This window comes from Dromiciops gliroides, chromosome 2, assembly GCF_019393635.1.
Source record: "Dromiciops gliroides isolate mDroGli1 chromosome 2, mDroGli1.pri, whole genome shotgun sequence".
Classification (NCBI taxonomy): domain Eukaryota; kingdom Metazoa; phylum Chordata; class Mammalia; order Microbiotheria; family Microbiotheriidae; genus Dromiciops; species Dromiciops gliroides.
Window position 1 is genome coordinate 651,015,954 of NC_057862.1, and position 14,794 is coordinate 651,030,747.

A 14,794-nucleotide genomic window follows, 5' to 3' on the forward strand; every position below is an offset into this window, starting at 1 on the left:
CTCACTAAAGAAAAAAAAAAAGAGAGAGAATCTTTATATTTGACACTTTTTTTTGTTTGCAAGGCAGTGAGAGGGTCAAGTGACTTGCTCAGGGTCACACAGCTAATAAGTGTCCAGTGTCTGAGGTTGGATTTGAACTCAGGTCCTCCTGGATCCAGGGCCGGTGCTCTATCCACTGCGTCACCTAGCTGCCCCCAAGAGTCTATATTTGAAAAGGTTGAGAGTCACTCGGGCATGAGTTGGTCAAGATTTATTAAGTGCTTACTGTGTGCTAGGCATTGCATTGTAGATACAAAGAAAGGGGAAAAAATGCTTCTCCTTAAGGTCGAATGAGGGAGACAACACATAAACTACTATGCTGCTTTTCGGTCATGTCCAAATCTTTGTAACCCCATTTGGGGTTTTCTTGGGAAAGATACTCCATTGGTTTGCTATTTCCTTCTCCAGCCCATTTGACAGAGGAGGAACTGAGGCAAGCAGGGTTAAGTGACTTGCCCAGGGTTACATGGCTAATAAGTGACTGAGTCCAGATTTGAACTCAAGAAGAATGAAACTTATTGACTCCAGGTTTGGGCTTTATCCACTGCATCACCTAGCTATCCCAAACAACTATGCACAATTATGAAATTACAAGACAGCTGCTGGGGGATAGCTAGATGGCTCAGTGGATAAAACACTGGGCCTGGAATAAGGAAGACCTGAGTTCAAATTCAGCCTTAGAAACCTACTAGCTGTATGATCATGGGCAGGTCACTTAATCTCTGCCTTAATCCACTGGAGAAGAAAATAGCAAACCCCTCCAGTATTTTTGCCTAGGAAACGCCATGGATAGAATTGGTGATGAGGGCCAGTACTGTCAGTGGCAGAGGAGAAAAGGGGGTGTATGTGAGAGCCATTTTGAATGACAGACCTTGGCAACAGATTGGCCATGATGAGGAGTTGAGGATGACAGCTAAATTTGGAATCCTGAGTGACTGTGAGGACGGCGACGCCCTCAACAGTAATTGGAAAGTTAGGAAAGGGGGTGGGGGACTAGGAGGAAAGATAATACATTCAGTTTTGGACCTGTTGAATCCATTGAATTGAGATGTCCCAAGGGCAGTTGAAGATGTGAGAATGATGGGCAGTTGAAGATGAGAGAATGGAGGTCAGCAAAGGTAGATAAGTAGATCTGATATTGGGGCAGCTAGGTGGTACAGTGGATAGAGTGCTGGGCCTGGAGTAAGGAAGACTTATCTTCCTGAGTTCAAATCTGGCCTTGGACACTTCCTAGCTGTGTGACCCTGGGCAAGTCACCTATTTGCTTCAGTTCTCTGTATAATGAGCTGGAGAAGGAAATGGCAAATCTCTCCAGTATCTTTCTCAGGAAAACCCCAAATGGGGTCATGAAGAGTTGGACATGACTGAAATGACTGAATAACAATAACAGATCTGATAATCATTGGATAATTGAGGCCATGGAAGCCAATGAGTGAACCAGTATAGGGGGAGGAGAGGAGAGGGCTCAGGATAGAGCTCTAGGGAACTCCACTGGTGAGTGGGTGTGACCTGGATGAAAATCCAGTAGAGGCAGAAAAGGCACAGTCAGGTAAGAGAACCTTTAAGAGGCTAAAGCCTTAATCAAGATTAGCTGTGGAACAGAACCTAACAATATTCTTGAAGGAGAATCGACATGACTTGGTCTCATACTGCATGTGGGAAAAGAAGGAGTGAAGGAAATTAACTGTGATTTCAGGGCCCTAAGTTTGGGAGACTGGGATGGGGTTTAATTTTTATTTTGTTTTTTTGTTTTTGTTTTTTAGGGCAATGAGGGTTAAGTGACTTGCCCAGGGTCACACAGCTAGTAAGTGTTAAGTGTCTGAGGCTGGATTTGAACTCAGGTCCTCCTGACTCCAGGGCCAGTGCTCTATCCACTGTACTACCTAGCTGCCCCCCTGGGGTTTAATTTTTAACCTGGTTTTAGGTCAGTGATAAGCCATAAATGACTATCATTTCAATGAGTATCATTTCAATGACTTCACAAAAGAGTCTCCACTCCTTTATATTTCTTCCACTTAGACCATAGTGGATAGAGTACTTGACTTGGAGACTGGAAGACCTGAGTTTGAATCTTGCCTGTGATAGTACTAGCTGTGTGACCCTGGGCAAGTCACTTAATCTCTCTCAGCCTCAATTGCCTCATCTATAAAATGGCAGTGATAATCCTTAGTGAGTTGTTCACAAGCCTGAAAGCACCATTAGCTATTATTACTGTTGCTGTTGTTAATATTTGGTTCATAGGAAAAGTCACAGTTCTACAAAGCTAACTGTAACCAGCTGTTTCTCATTAGAAATGTGGTAAGCAGATGTGGCTTTTCATGGTCATAATGCATGAGATAGTTAATCTGGTGTTTTTTTTTCCCCTTTGTGGGCTTCAGATGGACAGTGATTTATTTAGATGGGGTGAATCAAAAATGTGCTTGCATCAGCCGAAGCCAAAAGAAAAAAGTCAACCTTCTATAGGCTTATTTAAAAAATTTTTTTTTTTTTAGTGAAGCAATTGGGCTTAAGTGACTTGCCCAAGGTCACACAGCTAGTTAAGTGTCTGAGGCCAAATTTCAACTCAGGTCCTCCTGAATCCAGGGCTGGTGCTTTATCCACTGTGCCTCCTAGCCGCCCCTTCTATAGCCTTATTAAGGGCAGCAATACCTGTTTAGATCTCCACAGGAAAAGAAATCTTTTGAGGACATTCTCTGTCTGGCCAAGCCATAAGTACCAAAAGTTGAAAGGAGTAGTAGTAACCAAGTTTCACTTGGTGTTACTGTAGTTTATCTTCTTCCTCAGCTACAATTTCTCAACTTCAGCTGTTGCAGTGTTATCTCCTAAGCCATGTTTCCTCCTTTGGAGTCTTTTGGGGATGATTATTCTAGTCTGCTTTTTGTTCTCCCTTTGTGTTGGGCCTCCTCCGTGGCAGTGACCTTCACGTTGGCTGGGGGTTGTGATTTTGCCTGGGGCCCTGCTTCCTTAAGGAATTTCATAACATTCAAACCTTGGAGCCTGCCCCAAATCCTCCAACTTCTTCTTTTGACAAATTTTTGGCAGTATAAAACACGATTAGGCCAAAGTGTAGCCTTATACGAGGCCTGTTTGTCACCTAAATTAGTTTGGCCGTTTGCCATCTACTTATAGGATCGAATGGTGTTCTTATGGCAAAGATTCCTTCCTAGATAAAGTACCACTTACTGCTTGAAGGGGAAGAAAAAAAATGCAGTATTCATATTCTGTGTTTTACTGAGGCTGATAAAGCCCAGTTAAGTCCAATCCACTGTACCTCAAGGACCTGTAATTAGCAACCATCTCTATAACTTAGGGAGTCGCCCGAGAGGTTACACGGCTCATTATTGTCCGAGTGGGGCTGTCTTCCTCCTTCCTAACTCCAGTACTCTCTTCATAAGAAGATGACAGAAAAATTTCAAACATGTGTTTCTAATACTTTTAAGGTACTTTTGGCACAAGAATCCTGTGAAGTCTAGCTATTTTATAGATTTTATAACCTCAGAAAAGCTGAATATCATAGCTAGTGAGTGTCAGAGCCAGTATTTGAGCTCAGGTCTCTTGGCTCTCCAAGGTCAACTGTTTTTCTGCCAAACTCAATTGTCTCTTGAGGTTACTGTGTGCAACATTTTGGGGAATGCAAAAAAACAAAAACAAAAACAAAACCCAACCCACCATCTCTACCCTCAGGAAGCTTATACTGCAGATCTTAGAATTTTAGATCCAGGAAAGGCTTCCTGGAGATAATGCTTTTCTAATCCCCCTATTTTAAAAGAATGACTCTTTTATGTTCCTGACTCACCATAGGAAATTATGACTTAGTATGAGCACGGTTGAGTAGATATTGACATACACGATAGTTTATTGGAATTATACCCAGGCATTTCCTTTTCAGAGACAGATGGATGGAAAAAAAATGGCCCTGAACCAAAGAATATTTAAACTACTTTCATTATTCCAAAGAAAGGAGAAAAGCAGATGTTTTTTTTTTCTTTTTTCCAAATTTCATTATTGTAACCAAAGCCAACAACTAATAAAGATGCTTTCCACTGAGTACCAGTTTTGGGAGATTATTTTTACATTTCATGGCCCCAAACCTCTTCAGAGGTATTTTTTAAACAGCTAGTAAAATACCAGATTTCATCCTACCGACAAATATTTTTGGTGAAGTGGAAGGAGGGCCAAATTTGGAGTCAGAGATGTAGGGTCAAATTCTGGTACCACCGATTTCCCATCTGAGTTACTTTAGGTAGGTTACACGGAGAACCGAGACTATATCATTTTATCTTGCTATCTGAGCACAGTGTCTGTTTAATAAATACTTGTTAATTGATTGACTTTACCCTTCAGGGCCTTGATTTCCTCATCTATCAAATGGGAGGATTGGACTTGATGACTCCTAAAGTCCCTCCCAGGTGTAAATCTCTGATCCTATGATGTGCTAGATGCTATGGAAAAGTCCCATATGAAGAAATAGAAGAAAGGGTCTCTGCCCTCAGAGTACCTATAACTAATTATAAGGCCCATGAAAGGGGGCAGCTAGGTGGCGCAGTGGATAGAGCACCGGCCCTGGAGTCAGGAGTACCTGAGTTCAAATCCGGCCTCAGACACTTGACACTTACTAGCTGTGTAACCCTGGGCAAGTCACTTAACCCCAATTGCCTCACTAAAAAATAAATTAATTAATTAATAAGGCCCATGAAAAAAAAATAACAGCAATTCCACCTGACAAATATTTATTCTCTAATGTGCAAGGCATTGAGCAGCCATGTAGTAGAATTTGTAGGAATTGGAATCAGAAGCTGTGTATTCAGATCCTGGCTCTGTAGGTAGAGCATTGGGCCTGAAATTAGGAAGATCTGAGTTCATATCTGGCCTCAGACACTTATTAGCTGTGTGACCCTGACCAAGTTACTTCAACCTGTTTGTCTGTTTCTTTGATTGAAAAATGGGGATAATAATAGCACCTACCTTCCAGGGTTGTTGTGAGGAGCAAATGAAATATTTGTAAAGCATTTAGCATAGTGCCTGACCCATGCTAGCTATCATCATCATTCTTTTTTTTTTTTTTTTTTTAGTGAGGCAATTGGGGTTGTGACTTGCCCAGGGTCACACAGCTAGTAAGTGTTAAGTGTAAGACTGGATTTGAACTCAGGTACTCCTGACTCCAGGGCCGGTGCTCTATCCACTTCACCACCTAGCTGCCCCATCATCATTCTTAATACTACTACTAGGTCACTTAACCTCTCTGACTGGCAGTGTCCTGTTCCGTAAAATTGGGATAATACTAATACCTGTTCACAAGATTTTATGAGAAACAGTATGTAAAGCCTTATGTGAGTGATATTTAACATTCTTATATTATTACATAAAGATAAAAAAACAATAGTCCCTGTCCTCAGGAATTTTTCAGTTCACCTGAGGTTCTCCAATATGCATGCAAATGAGCAAAATAACAAGTGAGATGCATGCTGGTACAATTTTAAGAAATCAGTATTATGGTAAAAAAAAAAATTACACTCCCAAGGGAAGATCTAGACAAAATGTTCTAGAACAATTTAGTCAATAGTCAATAAACATTTATTAAGCTATGTGCAAGCCCTGGAGATACAAAAAAAAAAGTTCCAGTTCTTAAGGGCTTAACAGTCTAATGTGAGAAAACACACAAAATGGATCTGAAAAGTTGGGGGGAGGGGGGAAAGCCAGCAATCCCAAAGTCATGCAGCCAGGTGGAAAATGGGGCGTGTGTCCTAAGCAGAGGGTAGTGATGGCATGTAAGTACCAAGATTGATATGATCTTGCAGAATGATGAATCTTCCCAATGATGAGGTCCTTGGAGCATGGTGGAAAGTCTGAGAAGTCCCACTGGAGGGCAGCCAGGTGGGAAATGAGATTCCACTTTGAGCAGAAACACCTGCTGGGGCCATCAGGAAAGCTAATAAATGACAACTGTAAAATGAGGGATAGAGACACTAAGTGAATCCAAGCTCACTGAGGGCATAGACTATTAAGCTCTTTCTTTAATTGTCTTCCCTTAAACCTGCTAGAGTGATTCGTAAATGTTCCAAGAATTAAATGTTCTTAGAGGTCAGAGGAAAGATGAATTGCAGCTGGGGCTCACTGTTATATGGTAGAAAAACCCATTAGCCTCCCAATTGAAGCCTGAATTCTAGTGCTAATTCTCATACTAACCCTAATTAGACCTGTAGTCCACTTGGAGGAGGGAGCAGAGAACTCATTTTCATGCAAAATGAGGTAAGTTAGATCTAAAGTTCCTTCAAGTTCCATGGCCCAGGTCAGTTTAATGAAGACAAAATTTAAGCCAAGCGTTTAAGGTTGGATGGGATTTCTAGGGTCACGGGACAAACATTTTAGAGGGGACTATGAGGCAGGAAAAATAAAGGCATGTTTGAAGGGACAATGAATAAACCAGTTTAGCAGGTTCATTTAGGGAAATAGTGGGGAGAAGAGACCAAAAGGGAAGATTGGGTTCAAATCACGGAGAACATTGAGTGCAAAGCGAAAGTTTGCCAATATGGCAAAACTTCAAAACGAAAACGTCACAGGGACTTCTACTAGAGATTTTTAAATGAGAGAAAGCATTCTAGACCATCCAAATACTAACATTTCTCTCTACATCTCAATTTTATATAATTTGACCTCTTGCTCATCACATAACTTTCCAGATAGCTAAATGGGCCACCAGGGGCTACACTACTTACTTGGAACAGAGCCAAAAATATGTGTTTCTGTGTGTGCCGTTGATTTAGGTGAGTCTGGTTTGCTTAGCTTTGTAGAAATGTGCAACTTGGAAAATCCTGCCTTATTGCAAAAACAAATCCTATTATAATGATTTTTAGTAAGACATGTGCTTTGAATTATATCTTGATGCGATTGATAAACCTCTGACTAGATTTTTTCAAAATTAACTCTTCTTTGAGACTTTGAGGAGTTAAGTGCCCCACCAAAAAAAACCCAAAACAAAAACAAAGAATTACAACTCTCCAACACAATCCAATTAGAATAAAATAGTCTTGGGGCAGCTAGGGGAGCAATGGATAAAGTACTGGCCCTGGATTCAGGAGCACCTGAGTTCAAATCTGACCTCAGACACTTGACACTTATGAGCTGTGTGGCCCTAGGCAAGTCACTTAACCCTCATTGCCCTGCAAAAAAAAAAAAAGAGAATAAAATAGTCTTGTGTTTGGGCAATGGAGAAAGTGACCAAGAGGGAAGTCAAAGACTTCACCTGGAGGGTAGGAGATGGCTTAGAGGATGGATGGGGTGACCACCTGAAAATGGAAAGTTCCCTTTGGGAGTAGGGAAAGCTTGAATGAATGAGGGGTGAGATGTTTCTTTTGGAATGATAGTCCCAACCCCTGGAGTTAGCTTTGTCTCCTAGCTCAGGTGGTAGCCATGCCCAACTGACTTTCCTGCTATAGAATTCAATCTTCCCCTACTTCTTAGGTGTTTCTGTCCTGATAGCTAGTTGGCTAGTTTAAACTTCAATAGACTCTTTTTTTGGGGGGCGGGGTGAGGCAGTTGGGGTTAAGTGACTTGCCCAGGGTCACACAGCTAGTAAGTGTCAAGTGCCTGAGGCCAGATTTGAACTCAGGTCCTCCTGAATCCAGGGCTGGTGCTCTATCCACTGCGCCACCTAGCTGCCCCTCAATAGACTCTTAATTTCTTGGTATGTCCTAAGCCCCAAGTCAATAGTATTTGTAAAGTGCTTAGCAAAGTACTTGGCACCTAATAGGTACTTAATAAATACTTATTTCTCATCCTCCCTTTGAGACTGCTTGGGTTCAACCTCTCACCCTTGTAAGTGTAGTGAGGCCAGGACACCAGACTTAAGGTCAGAAGTCACCTGAATTCAAATTCTGCCTCTAACTCACATTAGGTATGTGAACCTTATCTAGGTAAGTTACTTAGCCTCTCTGAGCCCATTTATTTATCTAGAGTTATTTTTATAAATAAATGAATGCATTTATATTTTATATTTATATTTATTTTATAAATAAATGAATAATACCAGTAGCGCCTACCACACAGGTGTTTTAAGGATCAAATGAGATAATATAACCTTGCAAAAAGGGAACTGGATCGCTGATTTAATTGGTTTGGGGAACCCCTAAGTGAGGAATTTCTTTAAGCAAAGCAGGTCAGGGCCTCCTCTGTAACTTAACTATCTTAGAGCAGGGCTTCTTAAACTTTCCACTCTGGACCCCTTTTTGCCCCAGAAATTTTTACTCGACCCGGGCTATATAGGTATTTAAAATAGGTATACAGTAACCATTTGCTTTTGCCAAATTTTTTAAGATTGTCACGTTCAGTTAGGGGACCCCATATGGGGTCATGACCCACAGTTGAAGAATCTAGGCCCTAGAACACGGAATGATTAAGTGACTTGGGGGGGGTGGAGGTGAGAGGGTGAGGATTGGTTAGGGGAGGGTCACAGCTAGTGTCAGAATAAGAATAATGGCTTGAATTCCGGTCCTCTTGACTTTGAGGCCACCATGTACCCACTAGAGCATGCTATCCTTAGAAATATCAGGTGGTGTTCACTCAACAAACATATTATCTGAACAAACAAATTATCTGTGCTTAGGAGCTGGGCTCCAAAGACAAAATAAAACCTCAAGGAGTTTACTGGGGATTTATGATTACTTGGCAATCTGAAGGGGTTCTGGCCTTAAAAGCATGAAGTTGGAGCAGCTAGGTGGCTCAGTGGATAAAGCACCAGCCCTGGATTCAGGAGGACCTGAGTTCAAATCTGGCTCCAGACACTTGATAGTTACTAGCTGTGTGACCTGGGCAAGTCACTTAACCCTCGTTGCCCTGTCCAAAAAAAAAAAAAGCATGAAGTTGTGGGTTCACATTCTCCCTCTTAACATTTATGAAACATGGGTCGCATCACTGAACTGCTGTTCTTCTAGCAACTTCTGAATTCTACTTAAGTCACAGGAGGGTTCTGTATTGGTAGAGGGAATTCAGATCCCTTGGAATTCCCTAAGCTGACCAAAAAAAAATCACAGAACCTTCTGATCTTCCCATGGACACATAGATCCTTCAGAGTTCACATGTGTCATCATGCACTTTATGGACACCATCTGTGAACAGAGCCTGTTTTGATCTCAATTCACCTTTACAAGAATTATTTATTGCACCCTTGGGACCTGTGGGAAATGTGTGAACCTCACCACTCTATCTTGCTGCTGACAGCTCTTTTACTTGTCTCTTCTATAGACCAGAAGAACCTTTGAGCTGTTTGAGCTCAGAAAGAAGCTTGCAGGACCTGGGGCCCATGCGACCCAATTTCACAGGCTACAAAAGGGGAAGTTTTTATTTTGTCTACTTGTAGTGATTAAGACATCCGGTAGAAATGGATCAAATTCTTTTGGCTGAGGGCTAAGGATACAGCCAAAGCCCAAAGCAGTTCTCTTCCATGGGTATAGTAGAGTCCTGAACTTGGCGTCAGCCAAGGTGGCTTCAAGCCATTCTGAGTGGCGACCTAGGACCAGTCATTGCTGGGGGCTTGGCCTCCTCTGTCATTGCAGGGGTCAGAGTAAAGTCTCTGAGCTCTGACACCGTTAGGAGGGCAGGCTTGGCTCGGACATTCTCCCTTCTAAAGCCCCTCCCACCTCTAACACTCCATGTTCTAAGTTCTCTCCCAACTCCCAACTCCCAACACTGGGTTCTAAGCTCCCTCCCAGCCTTGACCACTCTGTTATAAACTGACCCCAGTCCCGACTTTCCCTGCTCTAAGGGTCTTCCCCAGCTGTGTGACCTTGTGCTTAGAGATCGCGGGGAGCTTAAGCTCCCCAGCGGGCCAGAGCCAGCCCCCCCCCTTCCCGGAAGCGGCCCCGCCTCCGCGGTAAAAGGAGAGGGGGGGGGGGGCGGGGCCGCTCATGAATTATGGATTCTCGGGGCTAGGGGCGGGGCCTCGCCCCCGCAGGCGGGAAGGGGGAAGCGCCGGGACTCCCGGTCGGGAATGAGGTTGGCCTCGGCGGCGGCTGCGGGACCCGAGCCGGCCATGGCGGTGTGGACTAGGGCCACCAAAGCGGGGCTGGTGGAGCTGCTGCTGCGGGAGCGCTGGGTGCGGGTGGTGGCCGAGCTGAGCGGCGAGAGCCTGAGCCTGACCGGGGACGCGGCGGCAGAGGCGGACCCCCCGCTGGGGCCGGCGCTGGCCGCCTTCAACGGCCTCCCGAACGGCGGCAGCGGCGGCGGCGGCAGCGGCAGCGGTGGGGACTCGCTGCCCGGCAGCCCGAGCCGCGGCCTGGGCCCGCCCAGTCCGCCCGGGGCCGCGGCCGGAGGCTCCCCGCCCGTGCGGCGCGTGCGGGTGGTGAAGCAGGAGGCGGGCGGCCTGGGCATCAGCATCAAGGGCGGCCGCGAGAACCGGATGCCGATCCTCATCTCCAAGATCTTCCCGGGGCTGGCGGCCGACCAGAGCCGGGCGCTGCGGCTGGGCGACGCCATCCTGTCGGTGAACGGCACCGACCTGCGCCAGGCCACCCATGACCAGGCCGTGCAGGCGCTGAAGCGAGCCGGCAAGGAGGTGCTGCTGGAAGGTGAGTGGAGACCGGGGGGAGGCGAGCACGGGCTTTGGCCAGGGATGGGACAAGCCCTGGGGGAGCCGCGCTGAAGCGAGCCGGCCAGGAGGTGCTGCTGGAGGGAGAGTGGAGACCGGGGGGAGGCGAGCACGGGCTTTGACGCGGGACCGGACCGGGGGAAGCGAGCGGGCCAGGGGGTGCTGCTGGAGAGTGAGTGGGGACCTGGGAGAAGCGAGCCCGGGCTTGGGAGTGGGACTGGGGGAGGGGGGCTCGCTGAAGCGAGCCGGCCAGGAGGTGCGGCTGAAGGGGTAGCGGGGACCGGGGGGAGGTGAGCACGGGCTTTAGCGAGGGACAGGACCGGACGGGACAGGACGGGGGTGAAGCGAGCTGAAGCGAGCCGGCCAGGAGGTGCTGCTGGAGAGTGAGTGGGAACTGGGGTGGGGGCGAAGCTAGCAGGGGTTTTGGTGAGGGACTGGGGGAGCCGCCGCAGGAGCAGCACTTGGCTTCGGTCGCCTCTCCCTATCGTGTCCTTGACTTTGTAATCCCCCCCCATCTTCTTCCACCCCGAGGGGTTGTCTCCCCTAGAACTTACACCCAGGCGGGATCCCTCTCTTCCTAGTAAAGTAGGTTCCTGGTCACCTGCTTGGCATTTGGGGAAACCCTGATGACTTGCTGGAAAAGTTCAGCAATAGCCGAAATGGTTTATAGCCCTGAAAGGTTTAATTCAGGTTTATTTGGGGCAAGACAGGAACTTCTAAATGTTTCCATGGGCTACTTTTTCATCGTTTGTTAAGACTTGGCATTCTCCCCGTTTGACACCTATTGAATTTAACTGGAGAAGTACCGTAATGAAGCCGCCTTCCTTTCTTACTCCTCACTTCCCTAGATGGTTTATTTTTTTTAAACACACCCCTGCAGTAGATTTGGGCATACCACCAAAATGCTGATGAATTTATGAGAATTTAACCCATCGTTGACTCTCAACAATAACCCAACAAGATCATAGCTCTTCATTGAAGTCCGTAGAAGGCTGAAAAGGCAAGTTTGTTTAGTTAATGAGCCTTAGTTTACAACGAAGGTACAAGAGTTTGAAGGTTTATTGCCAAGATGAGAGTTTTGCCCCTTTTGTTTAGTTTACGAAAGTCTGGTGCCAATCTCAGGCTTGCTTTTCTAAAAGACTTTTAAAGCGAGAAACTTAAAATAGCAAAACGAAGTACGATGGCAGACTGAAATTATACTTTCTTAACTGTACTTATTACTTAGGAGAGGCATTCTGTACCTAGTGGATAGAAAACTGGCCCCCAAAGCCAGGAAAACCTGGGTGCAAATCCAGTCTTTGGCACAGAGACTCTATTACCCTCATCGAAGTGACTTAACTTCTTAAATGCTCCAGGCAACTCTTTTAAGACAGTAAATTGCAAAGAAGGTGCTGACCTGCTCCAGGAGAGGAAGTTAGTCACTAGAAGATTCCTAAAACAAGGAAATCACGTGTATGTCTAATCCTTATGCTTATTCATTATTTACATACATTAATTGTTGTTCATTTATAATATTTGACCCACAGTGTCATGTGTCATGTAAACACAGTGTAGATGTAACCAAAATGAGCACAATAGATTCTGCCTAAAACTTGTGAAAGTAAAGCTTAAGAAGTTCAAAATGAGTCAGCAGTGCAACAAAGCTTGTGGTTTACTATATCAAGAGATGTACAGGGGGCAGCTAGGTGTCAAAGTGGGTAAATTACGGGTCCTGGATTCAGGAGGACTTGAGTTCAAATCTGGCCTCAGACACTTGACACTAGCTGTGTGACCTTGGGGAAGTCACTCAACCCTCATTGACCCCCCCCCCCCCAAAAAAAAAAAGTACAGTGTCCAGAAAATGGGAGTCTAACTCGCTACTCTGTTCTGCTCTGATGTCATTTAGAGTATTGTGATCAGTTCTGAGTACCACATTTTAGGAAAGACCACATTTTTTGACAAACTGGAGAGCAACCAGAGGAAGGCCACCAATAAGGTCAGGGGCCTTGAGATCTTACCTTCAGAGGATCCTTTGAAAGAAATAAAGAATATCTTTATAAGTACGTGAAGGTCTGTCATATGGAAGAAAAATTAGACTTATTCCATATGTCCCCAGAAAACAAAACAAGAAGTGGGTAGAACATACAGCGACACAAATTTAGGCCTAATCGAAAGGAAAACTTCCTAATAATTCTAATTGTCCAAAGAGGACTTGGAAGGTAGATTTCCTTTCACTAGTGGTCTTGAAGTGGGAGAGTATCCTCATTCAGTTATGGATTAGATTAAATGGCCTTGGGGGCAGCCAGGTGGCACAGTGGATAAAGCACTGGCCCTGGATTCAGGAGGACCTGAGTTCAAATTTGGCCTCAGACATTTGACATTTACTAGCTGTGTGACCCTGGGCAAGTCACTTAACCCTCATTACCCCACCCCCCCCCAAAAATGGCCTTCTGATACTGAGATTGTCTTTCATAAAGTATTAGGGTGATAGATTTTATCTGGAATTCAGAAGCAGCATGCACAGAAAATTGAAGGCCTACCTTGGAGTGAGGAAGACCTAGGTTCAAGTCATTTCCCTGACACAAATTAGTTGTGTGACTATGAGCAAGTCACTTAACTTCTAAGTTGAGTCTAGTTACAGATAAATTGCAGATTTACATAGGCAGAGAGAATTTCCACACCTGGACCTCCTCCACACTGATGAAATCACAGGACTAGACTGAAAAAAAAAATCTGGCATGCTTCAAAAACAAGGAAGAAGTAGAATGATTCTTTAAGTAGTGATATTTAAAGGGGTCCATGAATAGATTTTTAAATTTAATTTAATTCTTTGTGGGGCAGTGAGGGTTAAGTGACTTGCCCAGGGTCACATAGCTAGTGTCAAGTGTCTGAGGCTGCATTTGAACTCAGGTCCTCCTGAATCCAGGGCTGGTGCACCACCTAGCTGCCCCCAATAGATTTTAATAGTTTTGTGAACTTGGATGGGCAAAACTCTATCTTTATTCCAATATAATTAATTTTCTTCATAATCTTATATTTTTTATTTTACACAGTAAAAGCAATCCAAGGGGCAGCTAGGTGGCGCAGTGGATAGAGCACCAGCCCTGGAGTCAGGAGTACCTGAGTTCAAATGCAGCCTCAGACACTTGACACTTACTAGCTGTGTGACCCTGGGCAAGTCACTTAACCCCAACTGCCTCACTAAAAAAAAAAAAAAAAAAAAAAAAATACGTGAAGAAATATATATTCCTTGATACAAAAAAGGCTAGGAACGCCTGCTTCCACAGAGAGGGTGTTGTGTGTGTAAGTGACCCATAGAGATGATTTTAATGAAGCAGATTACCTTATTTAGAAATGTTTGAGTTAATCTTCATTTATTCAATAAGCATTTATTAAGCATCTACTGAATGTATACTGTACTGGATGCTGGAGATTCTGCCTCTTAAGAGCTTATGTTTTATTGGGAAAGATTTTATTTTTTGGAAAGATTTATTTCACAGATAAATAAATACAAAATAATTTGGGGGGTTTGTGGCACTAGCAACTGGGAGTGGGGATCAAGGAAGACCTCATATAGGGGTTGACACTAGAGTTGAGCTTATTTTTATTTCCCTTACTGATTTCATTCAAGTCGTTCAGCATTTCTTAGGTGCCAGATTTTTACTTTGTGCACAGCATTGTACTATGGCCAATGATAAAAAAATATAGCATTTGCTTATAATCTAGTTGGTACTTTATGTATTTGTATCCTTTTTTTCCCCAAGAGCAAAAAAAAAAAGTGTGCAGGTTTATTTTGTGCCAACTGTGTGCATTTCAAACACAAAAAATTCAAAAACAACCTATGGAATGCTCATAGGCATTTGAGGATAATCATTCACGGTAGGCTTCTTGGAAGGGCTGTATCTTGAACCAGATCTCAGAGAAGTGATGGATAAGAGAGGCAAATCAGGAGAGCATTCTTGACAGTATAATTGTAGGAACAAAAAGAAAGGGGGAAGGGACTGGCCGACAGACCAGAAGTTAGAGAGAACTCGGCCAAAGGTGTTTTCCCTTGTTCCCAAATTTGATTGTGCTTGTTTGGAAAAGGGTGCTTTGTTGTAAATAAATGACATAACATGCTCTTCTTATGAAATCAAGTGATCTCAACTTTGGGCTAATCCTTTTCTCTAAATAAATAAATAAACTCTGTGTGTG

The 14,794-nt window shown here is 44.3% G+C and overlaps 1 protein-coding gene across 1 annotated transcript in view; it reads left to right on the forward strand.

Annotated features, from left to right (window-relative positions):
- The first annotated feature begins 10,010 nt into the window (after positions 1–10,010).
- Positions 10,011–14,794, forward strand: part of SNTB2 (syntrophin beta 2) — a 122,017-nt gene continuing 117,233 nt past the window's right edge. Inside the window, exon 1 of the mRNA XM_043981133.1 lies at positions 10,011–10,601. Coding sequence (XP_043837068.1) covers positions 10,025–10,601 — 577 coding nt within the window. The 5' untranslated portion in view covers positions 10,011–10,024. The remainder of the gene's footprint in view (positions 10,602–14,794) is intronic.